We start from the raw sequence: 16,791 nt of genomic DNA, 5'->3' as shown, positions 1-16,791 counted from the left end.
AGAGTATTTATCACTCCACCACAATCTTCGTGGGTTAATATGGAGTAGTTTGATTGTACTTAGAGCAAAGCTCATAAATACACATTAATGTGAGGCTAGTATAGTCAAGATAGGGCCACTCATAGGGGGAACATAAATGCTACTATTTGCAAGATGATGAAACAAACTCTAACCAGAATTAATCATGGGAACAAGAGGATGAGATGAGATGAAAGTAGTCACAAGTCAGGTTGTATTTCTGTTACACTTTGTCCTATGATATGACAATTTTATTGATCAATCATGTCAGCCTTCCTTCCATGTTACCTAGCAACAAGCATATATTATCTCTCTTATATATGCTTGTTACCACTCTTATTTCTTCTTTTTCGTTTCAGATTAGTTGACATGTTCTCTATTTTAGAGTTAAATTATATGAATTTTGATCAATAATTTAAGATATATATTTTCCTTAATAGTATTTGTTTTATGAGTCTTCATTGTCTTTACTATATCAAATGTAATGTTATCACTCATTTCACATTTTATGTTATTTTCTTAAAAAGTGTCATATAATTATTGAATCTTACCAGGAGAGAAGAAATGTTAAGCATTAATTGGAGTATATGTTTTGCGTTAGGGAGACTTTACTAATTTTTTTTTAAAAATTCGAACCAAACTAAAAATTTGAAAAAATGTAGATTAAAAAGCGATTTTGACGTAATTAAATTAATTTGATTAATGAAAAATTTAAATTAAATCGATTTATATACACCTCGACTAGTCTACCTCTTCATCTGAGTCAAGATGATCAATCATCATATTGGGCTTCATGTTGGGCCTGTGTCAAGGTGGGTGATAAACTACAGGCCAATTACTTAAACAATCCATTATATAATAGGAAAAATTATTAGGAAAAATACTTTTTAATAAATAATTACTGATTTTAGTAATATTTTTTATTTATTATTATTTATAGCAATATATAGCAATATTATGATATATTTACTATGTATTAAAAGTGAATTATGCATGCAATATAAATGTATTATAAGTGTTTTAAAATATATTATACTTGTTTGGTAAGAAATTGACACAATATATTATAAGTGTATTAAAGTATGTGATAAATAAATTATCCATGAATAAAACTTGTATTATATGAGTTTTATAAATTATTCTCGCTAATATGTATTAAAATTGTATTATAAGTGTTCAGTGGAAAAAAATATATTTTCTATAAATGGTAAATATTTTCTTAATGTAGTACATTTATGTAAATTTCCCTATATAATATTAATTACGAATTTTATTAATGTTTCAAATTCACAAAAAATGACAATACTTTTTTTACCGAAAATAATAAACAAAAATAAAGTACATTTTTTTTCTTACTTTCTCTCTCTCCTTATATTTTTTGCACCATTTTTATTTTCTTCCTATCCGTTTTTCCTTCTCTTTCTTCCTCTTTCTCTTTCTCTCTCCTTTTTTTTGTTCCTTTTTTCTCTTTTTTTTCTGTTCTTTTTTTTCTCTTCACTTTCTTTTTCTCCCTCTTTTAAAAATAATAATTAATTATTTTAATTTAAAACTTAATTTTTAATTGGATATTATAAAAATAATGTTTTTACTATTTTTAAAATTAGGTAATTTTTTTTATGTAAATACATGTATAATATATTTCTAACACAATAAATGAAATAAATATAAACAATCAGTGTAATACATTTTGAATTCAATATATTAGACATATTATATGCATGTTTCAATGCACGTAGTGAATATATAACTAAAATATTTTTAATACAAATATATTATAAGTATTATGCATGAATTTCACACATTCTAGTACTATTCAAATTAATTTATGTTGTTAGAAATATATTATATTTATTGAAATAACAACAATTGAATTCATACCAATATATAATATTGATTTTAATTGTAACACATTTTGAATTCAATATATTATACATATTATAGAGATGTTTCAATGCACGCGGTGAATATATAACTAAAATATTTTTAATACAATAATATATTTAATTAATAAGAGAAAACAATAAAAAATAAATATAATAGATTTTGAATTCAATATATTATAGGCATGTTTCAATGCACGTGGTAAATATATAACTAAAATATTTTTAATACAATAATATATTTTAACACCATTAATAAGAGAAAAAATAAACAATAATTATAATACATTTTGAATTTAATATATTATACATATTATAGGCATGTTTCAATGCATGTGGTGGATATATAACAATTTTTTTTAATACAAATGTATTATAAGTATTATATGCGACTGCCAAATATTTCGGTACTATTTAAATTAGTTTATATTATTAGAAATGTCCTATCTTGGTAGTAGTAAGGTCTGCTTACAATTTACCCTCTTCAGACTCCACGTTGTGGGAATTCACCAAATTGTTGTTGTTGTTATTAGAAATGTATTATATTTGTTCCGAAATAACAACTATTGAATTCATAACAATTTATAATATTTACAACTATCCTTTATATTTATTACAATTTTAATACAACTTTAATACCATTTTCAGTGCTACACTTCTTCTTCTTCGGTGAAATATCACCATCACCAGATCACCGCTGAACTACCAGTAGCTCCAAATCACTGAGCAGTTCACCCACTCACAAATCATCCATCAATCTTCCTTTCCCCCCATTTTTTGGTACAAACAACAACAACGTACTCCACTCTTTTAAAATGACTAAAGATAAATATAAAAAAAAGTCATTCGGGTTTGCATAAATATCAAATTACTCATTTTTCATGAATAGGAAACTAATAGGTGCTACTACTATTGAGTACATTGACAAAAAGACCATAAAAAATCAAAATAAAGAAGTATAATTCCCCTAAATGCAGAAGTACTGAATTGTAATTTTATTTTTCCAAATTACAAACCAAAACTTACAATTCATATCCAACAGGAAATATGTTAAACTTGTACTCTATTATATTGGAATTGCTTGACAAGTAGATGAGTAGCAATAGCTTTAAGCACTGTCACCTTTGTCATCAGTCGGAGCTCGTAATTTTTGGTTGAAGTTTGGTGGTTTTCCTATTTGGTTGCTGTGTTATTAGTTGTTGGTGGGTCTATTTGGTGGTGTTGTGGAGGTGAGAACGAAAAATGGAAGTTGGGATGGTTGTTATTTGTTTTTTTTTCGTTGGAGAAAGCCATATCCAGCGAGACTAACCAGAGAAGGAGAGAGAGGGGGTTGGAGGAGATGGAGAGAGATGATGAGAGTAATGAGATGATTATAGTTATTAATTAAGATATATATGATATATATTATAATAAAAGAATTTTTTTTTAAAAAGGAGTAATTATTAATAGAAAAAAATTCAAAAATTTCATAAACTAACTTGGTACATTCTTCAATGATAAATAAACAATTTTGGGAAAGTTAACTTGTGTATTTTCTCTGCCCTTTCATTTTTTTTTAGTTATTAGAGTATTAAATGATTTTTCAAGACAAAATTTAGTAGTTAAGTGATGCATTTTTTCTGTCTTTTCAAGTATTTTTATTTTTTATTTGGTTGTCTTGATACTTGCGTCGAAATTCTATTAATTTAGAATCACTTTGTATAAAACTCATTCTGAAAAAAAAATATTTTATTAAGAATTTTTTTACATAGTCGAGGCTCGAAATCGAGATATTTATTATTATACATGATACATCTACCCTAATTTTCTTTTCTCCTTTTGTTTAATTTTATACAATACAAATTTTCCTTTCTTTTATTATCTTTTAAAAGTTTTTGAGAAATATGCATATTGATTTTCCAACCAATCATAATTTCACCTCTTTTATTCCTTTTCTTTTCTTTCTTTTTGGGCCCTTTGTTGCGTTTTCTCCATTAGATTCTGCCTCTTCTCTTGACTTTACCTCTGCTGCCTCTTCTTGTTTTTCATCCATCTTCGATTTCTCCTCCTTCCAAATCGATCTCTGCACGAACCCAATTTTTTTTTTTTTGGAAATAGTCAGCTATGGCTCTTGGTTCAGGAGGATCCAGTGTCGTCGGTGAGACATTTTTCCATCCCCAAATCTCTTATTGTTCTTGTTTGTCTCAAATCTGATCATGGGTTGTTTAAATTTCACTTCTTTAATGCATGTTTTATGTTTATATGTGTGTTGTTCTTGTTACCTTAGATTAGAACTTTGAAATCTTGTTTTTTTATTATGTGGGGTTTCTCTGTTTTGGTCTTTATAGATTGATGTGTAGTGAACTCAGTAATTGCAGTGAGTGGATTGAAACATCCAGAATTGTAAAGAGGTAGATTTTAGGATTTTAAGTAAGGATAACTGCGAAGGGGATGTGGCGTAACTGGTAAAGTTATTTTCATGTAATCAGCCGATCAGGAGCTCACTGGTTTGAGCTGTGAACACAGCCTCTTGCACCCTTGTGGTCCAGACCTTTCCCGGACCCTGCGCATAGAACGAGCTTAGTGCACTGGGCTGTGCTTAAGTATGGACAACTATGCCCGCTACTTCTATATGTATATGTTTCTTTTTTGTTTGTATGTATATATGTATAAACAGGTCGAGCTAAAGGAAGTGTGTTTTGAGATTGTTGTTGATCACTTATTATGTCCACCGGCAATTAACTTGAAATTTGTTATCAGTTGAGCTTTATTAAACGTGAGGTTTTGGCAAAAGTTAGTCTGCTTGTTGCTTGGGTGACTCTATTTTGGTGTGTTGGTATGTCCTTGATACTGGATGGATGTTAGAGTAGTACATAGTGGTCAGTCAACTCATCATATATTTCCAGATCTTTGATTGTTCAATTTTGGATTGGTATATGGACAATGATAGGGGATTATATTGGTGTCAGTATCTTTTAGTTAGTCTTACCCGGTCAGTGTTAAAAATCTTATATCGTAAAAATATGAAGCTAAACTTAATGAGTTTATACATGTTATGTCATATACGAGTATTTAAATTATCCCTGTGCTTGCATCATAAACAAGTCGATGTCTGACGGTATTAAGGATATTTTATTTTCTTCTCCTTCAGAGAAGCATTTAAGTTCCCCCCTCCCCACTATGAGGGAGTGCAAGGGTTCAGGACATTCATAAGAATTTGTTATTTCACAAGCATAGTGATCTATTTGTCTGTTGTGCGAACTTAACATGGTAATGATCCTATGTGGACTGTTCTGTCCTGTTTCCTGCTAATTAGTTGCTTTGTTTTAGTTGTAGCTGATACAATTTCAGTTTGTTATGTTGCATCAGCCAAATTGTGGACTTTGATTGCTATTTAGGAAACGTGAGAAAGTCCACTGTGTAAACAACTACACATAATTGTGGACTTGATATCTTTATAAATAAAAATTCTCTGGTTGTTCTTCCATGCTGATGACTGGTGGATGTACGATCATTAGAGACCATAAACTGTGGAAACGAAGTCTCAGCTCAACATCTAAAATCCATCTGGAGTCTTATGTGTTACACTTTTACATGAGAGTAAAAATCTGCCTTCCTTAGGAGCTGTATATTCAAGAAGATGTTTATTGATTCTTTTAGCATGATAATATTTTTAACCAAGGGGTTGCATATTTGAGCCCCGCCATACCAAGTTGATTTTATTGTGTTCTTCAATCAATGCCACAACAAGGATACCTCTATGTCAATAACTGCCAGAAAGAAAGTGAGAAACTTTCCTTGGAGGGGGCAAAGCTAAGAAAAGGTCTTTGCTGTGATATTGCACCAAGATACTGTCACTTTACATATATCAGAAAGTTTGGAGTTAAGCCTCCTAAAAATCCAGCAACTATTATACAAAGTGGAATATTTACTTCACATAAAAATCACAAATGGAACATAAGAGAGCTTTAACTCTCCATAGTAGACTTTCAGATCCTTCAGAAGTTCTGTTAATCCTTTCTTATCAAAAATTACAAAGTTGAGCTGCCTTCCATATCTCTTTCTTCTTTTTGTCCATTCTCTATGTCCAACTTGCGGTAGTTTTTATCACTGCATTTGGAGGGTCACAAGTTATATCAACAACAACAAACCCAGCGTAGGGGAGGGTGGTGTATACGTTGCCTTATCCCTATTTTGTGAGGGTAAAGAGGTTGTTTGCAATAGACCCCCGACTCAAGTGAAGTATATCAAACAAGAAGTATGTAAAGAAAATACAAAGAAGAAGAGAACAATAGAAACAACAAATAATACAGGAACTGGAGCAAAGAAAACGATAGGTAATACTAAATTCAAAGAATAAGATAGTAGGACAGTAATACTAACAAACTGAAAGGGAACTAGACAAACTCGACTACCTACTAATCTTCTACCCTAGAGACTTCCATATCTTCCTGTCTAGGGTCATGTCCTTGGTAAGCTGCAAGTGTGTCATGTCCTGTCTAATCACCTCCAAAGATTTCTTCGGCCTATCTCCACCTCTCCTTATACCTACTAAACCTCTCACACTTTCTCATTGGAGCATCTATGCATCTTCTCCTCACATGCCCAAACCATCTCAGCCTCCCCTCCCTCCTCTTGTCCACCATGAAGGCCATTCCCACTTCGTCCCCGAATAACTTCGTTTCTGTTCCTATCTCTCCTAGTATATCCACAGATTCATCTCAACATTCTCATTTCCGTTACTCTCATCTTCTAGATGTGTGCCAGTTCTTGACTGGTTAATATTCCACCCCATACAACATAGCTGGTTTAACCACTATTTTATAAACTTACCTTTAAGGCTTGGAGACACAACCTTAGCACACAAGAATGGGGTGATAAGAATTTACCAAGGACTATAACTCTATTGCAAAATGACATTGCAATGTTCTTGTTGGCACCATCAGAACTTCATGCAGGTCGGGTTCTTTGTTTCTATTCATGCATGGAAAACTGTTGAAACTTGGATGAGATATATCTTTCTTTCTTTAGCTTACTTTTACCTGTCTCACCCCTCTTAATTCCTCCACGAAGAGAGATAGTGTCTTCTCGAGTTCTCCGTTCTTTCACCATTTTCCTGTCTTATCCCTTGTAAATAAACATTTTGCTAAAATATTAGAGATATTACCTTGTGGTGGGTCTTGGGACAATGGTAAGAGTTGACTATGTGCCCGTTTGGATGGGCTTTAAGTTGGTCAAAATCAACTTAAAGCTCGTTTTTAGCTTTTGGACGTGTTTGTCTAATGCTGACTTTAAGCCATAAAGTTCTTAAAGTCAGTCAAAAATAAAAAGTTAGGATTCCTAACTTTTTTCCCAAAGTGCTTAAAGTCATTTTCTTTGACCATGGAAATTACTTTTATATCCTTTATATTTTAACTAAATTACCAAACTACCATTTTTATTTTTTTAACCCTAAAATTCACATCATAAGCACTTTTATCCAAACACTCAACTGCTTATTTATAAAAATAACTTTCAGCACTTCAAAGTTCTAAAAGCACTTCATACATAAAAGTTACTTTTTTAAGCCTATCCAAACGGGCTCTATAGTTCACGGGTTTGAGGTGTGTAAATAACCTTTGCAGAAATGCAAAGAGAAGGCTACATACAGTATACAACCACCTTTGCGTTTCCTCTGCTCTAGCCATGAGCATTTGATGCACGGAGTAAGTCCATTTGTTAAATGAAAAACCTTCATACAAGCCACTTGCCATATATTCAGAATGTCTATTGTTTTTGCTGAGATGAGAGTTGTTGATGGAGCTTAACACTCATTTGCATTTGAAATTAGTAGTATTTTTATATGAGCTTATTAGGTCATTGGAACTGTTACCATGATTTGACATGCAGTAACTTCAACTATTTAGATCTGTAAATGATGGGAACAGAAGCAATGGCTAACAATCCAAGCATTTGATTTTTGTACTGTCATTTAGCCTTGTACAACTACTTGGGAGTTGGAACCATCTTCAACGTTATGGATTCTTGGCTTACCTTTTGTGAATCCTTCACTTACCAAAGTTTTAATTCTTTGCAGTCCCTCGGAATTTCAGATTACTTGAGGAACTTGAACGCGGTGAAAAGGGTATTGGAGATGGGACTGTGAGCTATGGGATGGATGATGGAGATGATATCTATATGCGTTCCTGGACTGGCACCATTATTGGTCCTCACAATGTTAGAGCATTCTTTTCTCTTTCCTAGTTCCAGCCATCTCCAAGTTTTATTTTAATATGGCTTCATTGTAGTCAAATGAAATCTCTAGTATATTTTCTATTAGTTATTTGAATAATTTCTCAGGACTATTCACTTGCTTTGTTTACTATCACATTAACTTCTTTCCATCATTTTGGTGTATTCTTAGTTCTTTAATAGTTAAAGGCTAATTTTCCATGTTTCCAGTCCGTTCATGAAGGTCGCATTTATCAGTTGAAGTTATTCTGTGATAAAGATTATCCAGAGAAGCCACCAAGTGCCCGCTTCCATTCTCGAATTAACATGACGTGTGTCAACCATGAGACAGGAGTGGTAAGCAATCTATTATTGTATTGGTATTTGGTAGAAAGGAATGCCATTTTTGTCATCGAGAAAATTTATGAAACACTGCATTATCGTAATGGTATCTGGAAATCCAAAATATTAGGACGATAATATGATTTTGGCTTGCTATTGGGGAATTTAGAACTTGCATAGTAATTTGCTATTGTAGAATTTAGAACTTGCGTGGTAATTCCTTTTTATAACATTCCGTGTATAGGGAATTATAGAAGATAGAGGGTATAGATTAAATGTATTATTTTCTGGGATAAAAGCTATTTCTCTATGGATTGCAGAGCAAAGATGCTGTGATGCACACACAAAAATTGATCATGAAAAAAATTAGTAGAATTGTGGTTACATGGTTTCCTGTGCTGATTTACTTCTGATGTCCTTGAGTAGGTGGACTCCAAATTTTTGATCACCATGTTTTTTACTGTTTATTAGTAATTATCGTAGATGTGGCTGTTATTTGTGCAGACTCCAAATTAATTCTATATTATATTTTCCCAAAATTTTCATTACTTGGCTCAAGCATCCTTCTCAATGCATATGATTAGTTGCTATAAGTGCAATATGATATTCCAATGATCTTTTCAAGTTTAGGCTTTCGATCTTGACAACATTCTGGACTTCTGTTTCTTTTGCTAAATGGGGTTATTTTAGCACTTGCATAGTATGTGGATAACATCACAACATTTCTTACATGATGGTTTGTGTACCAACCTAATTTACATTCTTTTTTATCTGTTTGTATTTGTGTTTGCCCCCGCTTGTCCTGTTGCTTAATAAATTGATGAACTAGTTGACGAGAAGCCACAACTCTGTCTTGTTGATACAGGTGGAGCCAAAAAAGTTTGCTTTACTTGCAAATTGGCAGCGAGAGTACACCATGGAAGACATACTAGTTCAACTGAAAAAGGAGATGGCTTCTCCTCACAATCGCAAGCTAGTTCAGCCCCCCGAAGGCACCTTTTTCTAGCGCATAACGACAATATATAGGTCTGTTCGGTCAATCAACTATGTGCCAAACTTGTGTTGCTGTGTCATGACATTGGAAGTTTAAAATTTACAAGGGATATGCCTTTAATGGCTTCTTGATCACCTTGTGCTTTCATCCTTTTATGAACTTTGCCAGTGTTGTTTGATTAATGAGATTTTATGGTGTGTCAAGTATTAAGAGTAATAGGTTCTTGTGCCGTCTGAATCATTTCTTCAACCTCTTTTTGTTCTTCGCCAATGCCCTTTTCGCCCGGCGTTTTATCAACTTAATTCGTCTTATATCCTTCACTATTTTACTAAAAATGGAATGTAATGATATTGTTTTGTGTTCCTTGGTTGAAAAGAGATGTCTTGAGCAATCGGAGCCCCCTGTCTTCTTTCTTGCATATGCATATTGTATGCAAGGTTACATCGATGACTTATCGTGTTGGACCCAAATCATTATCTCTGAGGGGAACAAGTCACTATTTGGAATATGTAGTTATCTGATTACATTGAGTATATTATTGCCCACGGTGATTGGTTTGTGGAACACACCAATTTAGGATCCCAAAAGAAATATGTACATTTTGCTATTTTAAAAAGAAATACTGCTATAAATCTCTCGTTTTTTTTTTATAAAAAAAATCAACACTACAGAAAGACAGTATGTACTAAGTAATCCCATCACTATTCACTGTGCTTATACTCAACCAAGGGATTGGTTCAATACAATCAAATGGTCAAAAGCCAAAATTTAATAAACTATCATACATATTTAAATAAGGTTCATGTATTTTTTATTTTTTTTTTGAAATTCACTCTTTTAACTTCTATTGTTAGATGCAAGAGAGGGAAAAAGGGATAATTATTGTTATACCCCAAAAAGGGAAATTATTTATCATTAGATATTCCATTACTTTCCTATCCCCTGTTTTTAACTATTTCGCGCGTTTGATACAATGAGAGTATATAAATACACTTTGATGGTATCAACTATCAAGAAGGAAGAAACAGTGCTTCAGCGAACTGTTTGATACCATCGAAGTATATATATATATATATATATATATACATTGATGGTATCAAAGAGGAACAAGGGAAATGGCACTAGCGTAAATACATGTTTGATACCATGAGAGTAGAAGGAAGAGACAGTGCTTCAGCGAAACTGCTTGATACCATCCAAGTGTATTATACTCTGATGGTATCAAAGAGGACGGGGCACTGACGCAAATACTTTGGGCCTAAGGTCCAAATCGTGTAAATAGATTAGGGTAGGTCTAATTTGAGTAAATACTTTACCTAATGGGTCTAATTTGTGTTATTTTCCCATGAAGAAATTAAAAGTTCAGAACCAACAAGGTAAGTATATATAGTAATTAATGAAAAACAGAAACATAACCTATTTTATTCGCTTAAATTTGACTCTTTAAGAAAGTATTTATCTGAAATTGAAATATCACATGGGATTATCTTAGAAAAGTATAATTAAGTAACCATTTTATACACTATATACTTTGGTCCTCAATGTTAAATTTTTACCTATGTATAGAAAATGTATAAAATTTTCTTTTCCTGGCTGAGTTTAATCTAATCCTTTAAACCCAGTTTATATACAAATGATATATACACTAAAATATACTTATGTTTGGGTTCTTCAATGTATGCATTAGGTATTAAAATAGGAGTCAAACTTTTTCTTTTCATGAGATTTTGATTTGTTGAAATCTATCTTTATATCCATTCTATACACTAAATGTTTTCAAAACCAGAAATAATCACTTGTGGAATCTCATCTACCTGCATGTTGAATCAAATGAATAAAGACTACTACCTTCCATGTTAAAAATTAAAAACTTCTTCAACAACTACTGAAATCATGAATTTCGAACTAGGAGAAAATAATGTATTTTAATGGAGTTTCAAAGCAATAAGAAAGAAGGAACGTTAACATAATTGTTGAAAAAAATCGTACATTGATAACAACCAAAAAAACGTGACCAACTGATAGAGAGAAAATCGAGAGATTGATATATCATGCAAATTTCAAAAATCTACATTTATGGAAAGGATATTGGTTGGTTAATTACTTTAGAAATTTTTTAAATACATTTTTCATTTAATTGTTCATTAATTTATTAGGTATGATAGAAATCTGATTCTATGTATTAAAAATTAAAAAGTATTGTTAGAATTTGTAATAGTCACTCTTAAATACGTTATTTATATTTTTTTCTCACTTTATTAATCCAAGAAATAGACATATTTCACTATCATATATACCATTATTAGCTATACTTTCAAAATATTACGTACCTTACCATTAATTTAGAGTTTTTATCATATATTGAGGAAGATACACTTAGATACATGTATGTTTTTTTATCCGATACACTAAAATAGAGAAAGAGATGAGCGAAATAGGAGGGAGATAAGCGAGATTTGTTATGTATTCCAGATACATGCAAATCACACCAAATACACACTAGATATATGCATTTGATGTGATTCACATATATCTAAGATATCAGATACACAGAAGAGTGGCAAGCGAGATGGGAGAAAGGGGAGGGAGGTGAGCGATACATGCGAATCCACTTGGATACAATGTATCTAAAACAAATTACACCTAATTTTCACCCTATGTATCCTGAGATACATATATCTGAGCGTATCCGAATACACCAAAATCTAATAAAATACGTAATAATACAAATTAGAGTGTATTAAGTAATTAACTCTTAAGCTAGTGAGATTTATATAAGTTTCTTGTAATCCAAAGCCAGCTCATAATAATCATATTTGGGCCAACTCCACTCTGGCCCAAAAGTGTCCCAGACCCGGCCTACTCTTATTTTCTCCCCAGACCCGACCCTTTTCTCTTTCAGCATCAAACCAAATGAACCCTAAACCTCTGTAAGCCGCCCCATTACTAGCCCAGAAGCAGAAGATTACAACTCTTGAGGGTAAGTTTTTGCGATTTTGGATTTTTATTTCAAATTTGTACGAAATCGTACCATTAAGGATTTCTGAATTTCTCATCGGAAATTTACATCTCCGACAGGGAGAAATGTCATCCTCAATTATAGGTCACTGCCATTTCTGCGTTGAATCTGCCGGAACTAAGAGGTATGTTGCTGGAGATCATTTTCGATTGATAAGATGATTGGTTTTACATTCAGAAAAAGCCATAATTTGCGTGATAAATTATGTATTGTGAAATGATTACTGTTCCTGCTGTTTGTTAGCAGGAGAACTGCAATATGGAGGTCACCTAGAGCAGCAGTAATTCCAAGTTTCCACCTCCCAATGCGCAGTTATGAAGTTAAAAATAGGTAATATCCGCTTACAAAGAAGATTTGGGGTTGAAATGTGATCTCAGACATAAAAAAAAGTTTTCTTTTCATTCGGTGTTCGTACTGTTCTGAATTGGTTTGGTTTGAGGAAATCAATTTTTTGTTCAATCGACTAATTGAAGTATACAATTCTCTGTGTTTTTACTGCTCCAAATTGGTTTGGTTTGAGGAAATCACATGTGTTGCTCAATCGACTGGTTGAAGTATACAATTCTTTGTCGACAGACAAGAGTTTGATTATTTGTGTATAATTGGAATGTAGTGGCATTTTTAGGTTAATTTCAGTCAAGCAAACCTCAACGTGGCAACTATGATTATTGCAACATTTGTCAAAGGTGAAAATGTTAGGGAAAACCATAGGTTATTGGTGATTTTAGAGTAAAGGACATTTTAAATCCTATTTGAGGAAAGTGTTAGGTGAGATGATAGAAGGAATAATGTAAGTATATTCACGAATTTTAGTTGCAAAAGAAAAGAATGTTGACCATCAGAATTGATTTAATAGTAGTGACATAATGCAATTTGTAGTTGGCAGATCAATGTTAGTATAACATATTACAGAATAAGATATTAGAAGGCACGGGTGGTTCCTTTAGCATAGTTTTATCATCTCTTACAAGACCAAACAAACACTAAAAGTTAAATGGAAAAAGAAAGGAGTTTAGTGTTTTGATGAATGGTTCATCTGTTTGGCATGTTGTTCCTAGCCTTGTAAATGAGGTCAGTTTTAGATTTCATGTTGTCAGTCTTCCGTGAATAAACAGTATTATGAACTATCTAGTCTATTGAATACTCAGGTATTGCTGTTGAACAAAATGGGCATTCATTATCATCTTATTCTGATGAGCTATTAGCAGCAATCGATGCATTGGAAATGGACAAACTTTTCCCGTTTAGTTAAAACAAACAGCGATTAAGTGAATATCAGCATCAAGGAAATTTATAAGAGATACATGCAAACACAATGTTAACATAAATTCATTTAAACTTCTCTTATGCAGGACATTTGCTGAGGACATAAAAGCACTTCGATTGATTACTGCAATCAAAACCCCATATTTACCAGATGGAAGATTTGATCTTGAGGCTTATGACGCCTTAGTAAATTTGCAAATTGAAAATGGCGCTGAGGGTGTGATTGTTGGTGGCACTACAGGTGAAGGTCAATTGATGAGTTGGGATGAACACATCATGCTCATTGGTCACACAGTGAACTGTTTTGGAGGATCAATCAAAGTCATTGGAAACACAGGAAGCAACTCCACGAGGGAAGCAATTCATGCTACAGAACAGGGATTTGCTGTAGGTATGCATGCAGCTCTTCACATCAATCCCTACTATGGGAAGACCTCCATAGAGGGTATGATTTCTCACTTTGACAGTGTGCTCCCTATGGGCCCTACTATCATTTATAATGTGCCATCACGAACTGGTCAAGACATTCCCCCACGTGTAATTCAGACATTAACAGAGAGCCCTAACCTTGCCGGTGTCAAAGAGTGTGTTGGAAATGATAGAGTGAAGCAGTATACAAGTAATGGGTTGGTCGTGTGGAGTGGGAATGATGATGAATGCCACGACTCACGGTGGGATCATGGTGCTACAGGAGTTATTTCTGTCACCAGCAACTTGGTTCCTGGTCTGATGCGTGAACTAATGTTTGGAGGAAAGAACCCTGATTTGAACTTAAAGGTAATGCCATTGGTTGAGTGGTTGTTTGATGAGCCAAACCCCATTGCTCTAAATACAGCTTTAGCTCAACTCAGAGTTGTGAGGCCTGTCTTTCGCCTTCCATATGTTCCAGTTACAAAGACAAAGAGAGAGGAGTTTGTGAAGATTGTTGAGGAAATTGGACGGGAAAACTTTATAGGGGAAAGAGATGTCCAAGTTTTGGATGATAATGATTTTGTTTTGCTTGGTAGGTATTAGCTTTTTTCCCAATTGGTATTGAGAAGTAAGTTTTTCTTAGCTGCTTAATTTGAAAATTTCTTGATATGAAGATATCTTCTAATATGTTCTCTTTTGTAACAATGCATTCTTCTTGTTTGCTTTTCTCGTTTGCTCCTCATGTACATTGTAGCTGTTAGTTTATGGTTTTAAACTAAATGTAATGTATCGAAATGCTCCTTGAATCTTGTAGTTTTAAAAATGTAACTTAATTTGCTATGTTGGTTTGTTATCAGCACGGGCCTTCATCATCTTGAGCTATTTTAAAAAGGTAGCAAAAGGGTAAAATTTTATTTTCTGAAAATGTCAAATATTTCTAAACTTGAATTTGTTGCTTTTGATATATCTAAAAAAAATTACTCATCATGGGCACTAGATGTCGAAATACACCTAGAATCGATGGGCCTGACAGATACCATAAAAAATGATAATATGACATCTAGTCAAAATCGTGCCAAAGCCATAATATTTCTCTACCACCATCCTGACGAGGGGTTAAAATTATAGTATCTCACATTAAAAGACCATTTTAAACTGCGGAAGACTCTAAAAGAAAGCTATGACCACCTGAAGTTGGTCATCCTAACACAGACACGTCATGATTGACTCAATTTGAGATTAATAGATTTTAAAAATATAACTGAATATAATTTTGCCTTAGTTAGAATTATAGTACAGTTAAATTTATACGGAGAAGAAATCACTGAGGAAGGCAAACTTGAAAAAACCTACTCCACATACCCGCGAATATGCTTCTGCAGCAACAATATAGCGAAAAGGGTTTTAAAAATATTCTGAATTACTTTCTCACCTTCTTATTGCTGAACGTCGTAACGAACTGTTAATGAAAAATCATGATAGTAGGCCCGTTAGTTCTTTGCCACTCCCTGAAGTGAATCAGACAAACTATAACCAACGAGAAAGAGGCCATGACACAATCGTGGTCGTGGTCGAAGAAGAAATTATAATCATGATGCTCGGCTGACATCGACAAATGACAGCAATATAAAAAGAAGAGTGAAAAGCAAGAAGTTATACCAAAAAAAAATTCAGAAAGTATATGTCATAGATGTGGAGGTATGAGACACTAGTCAAGGACCTGTCGGTCATCAAAACGTCTGGTTCAGCTATATCAGACATTCTTGAAGAAGGCAGAAAATAATCCAGAGACAAACTTTATTTTTGAAAATAATTCAAATTATCCAATTAAGGCTATTCGCCTTGATAATGCTGGAGAATTTACATCACAAGCTTTTGATGATTATAGCTTATCAATTGGGATAAAAATTGAACTTCATGTAGCTCATGTTCATACTTATGAACATTAAAATGGTCTTGCAGAGTCATTTATTAAGTGCATACAATTGATAGCAAAACCTCTACTTATGAAAACAAAACTGCCGATTACTGTTAGGGGTCATGCTATTTTACATACACCAACACTTGTACGTCTCAGACCGATAAATTATAATAAATATTCTCCGTCACGATTAGTATTTGGTCATAAGCCAAATATAGTCCATCTACGAATTTTTGGTTGTGCGGTATACATGCTTGTAGCACCACCACAACGTACAAAGATGGGCCTCAACGAAGGTTGGACCTATATGTTGGGTTTGACTCACCCTCCATGATTCACTACTTTGAACCGTTGACAGGAGACTTATTTACTGCTCGATTTGCAGATTGTCGGTTTGATACTTTCTCGCAATTAGGGAAGAGAAAAGGGAACTCGAAAGAGAAATTGCGTGAAAAATATCATCACTATCTCATTTTGATCCACATACCCGCACATGTGAGCAAGAGGTCCAGAAGATCATCTACTTACAGAAAATAACAAATCAAATGCCAGATGCATTTAATGATTTGAAAAGGATAACTAAGTCACATATCCCTGCAGTGAATGTGCCTATCCGGATTGATATCCCAAAAGGACCATCTACTAGTATCATAGCTTCTGAATCCCAAACACTCCTAAAGTGTCGTACATCATTGGGTTCAAAGGATAAAAAAACATGAGGAATAATAAAGATGATACTACAAAAGAGCCT

The 16,791-nt window shown here is 33.2% G+C and overlaps 2 protein-coding genes across 2 annotated transcripts; both read left to right on the top strand.

Moving 5' to 3' along the window:
• The first annotated feature begins 3,807 nt into the window (after window positions 1-3,807).
• On the top strand, window positions 3,808-9,660 carry LOC129877232 (ubiquitin-conjugating enzyme E2 variant 1D-like). Its single transcript, XM_055952721.1, has 4 exons — window positions 3,808-4,035; window positions 7,954-8,093; window positions 8,319-8,444; window positions 9,295-9,660. Exons 1-4 carry the CDS (start codon window positions 4,002-4,004, stop codon window positions 9,433-9,435), a joined length of 441 nt encoding a protein of 146 aa, XP_055808696.1. The 5' UTR covers window positions 3,808-4,001; the 3' UTR covers window positions 9,436-9,660.
• Window positions 9,661-12,299: 2,639 nt separating this feature from the next.
• Window positions 12,300-14,914, top strand: LOC129877526 (4-hydroxy-tetrahydrodipicolinate synthase, chloroplastic). The gene is made up of 4 exons (XM_055953042.1): window positions 12,300-12,403; window positions 12,502-12,566; window positions 12,689-12,772; window positions 13,795-14,914. The coding sequence occupies exons 2-4, from the start codon at window positions 12,508-12,510 to the stop codon at window positions 14,720-14,722; spliced, it is 1,071 nt and encodes a 356-aa protein (XP_055809017.1). The 5' UTR covers window positions 12,300-12,403; window positions 12,502-12,507; the 3' UTR covers window positions 14,723-14,914.
• Window positions 14,915-16,791: the final 1,877 nt, after the last annotated feature.

Source organism: Solanum dulcamara, chromosome 12 (genome assembly GCF_947179165.1).
Source record: "Solanum dulcamara chromosome 12, daSolDulc1.2, whole genome shotgun sequence".
Taxonomy (NCBI): domain Eukaryota; kingdom Viridiplantae; phylum Streptophyta; class Magnoliopsida; order Solanales; family Solanaceae; genus Solanum; species Solanum dulcamara.
The sequence above is the reverse complement of the archived record's forward strand: the minus strand, read 5'-3'. Positions and strand labels throughout refer to the sequence as shown.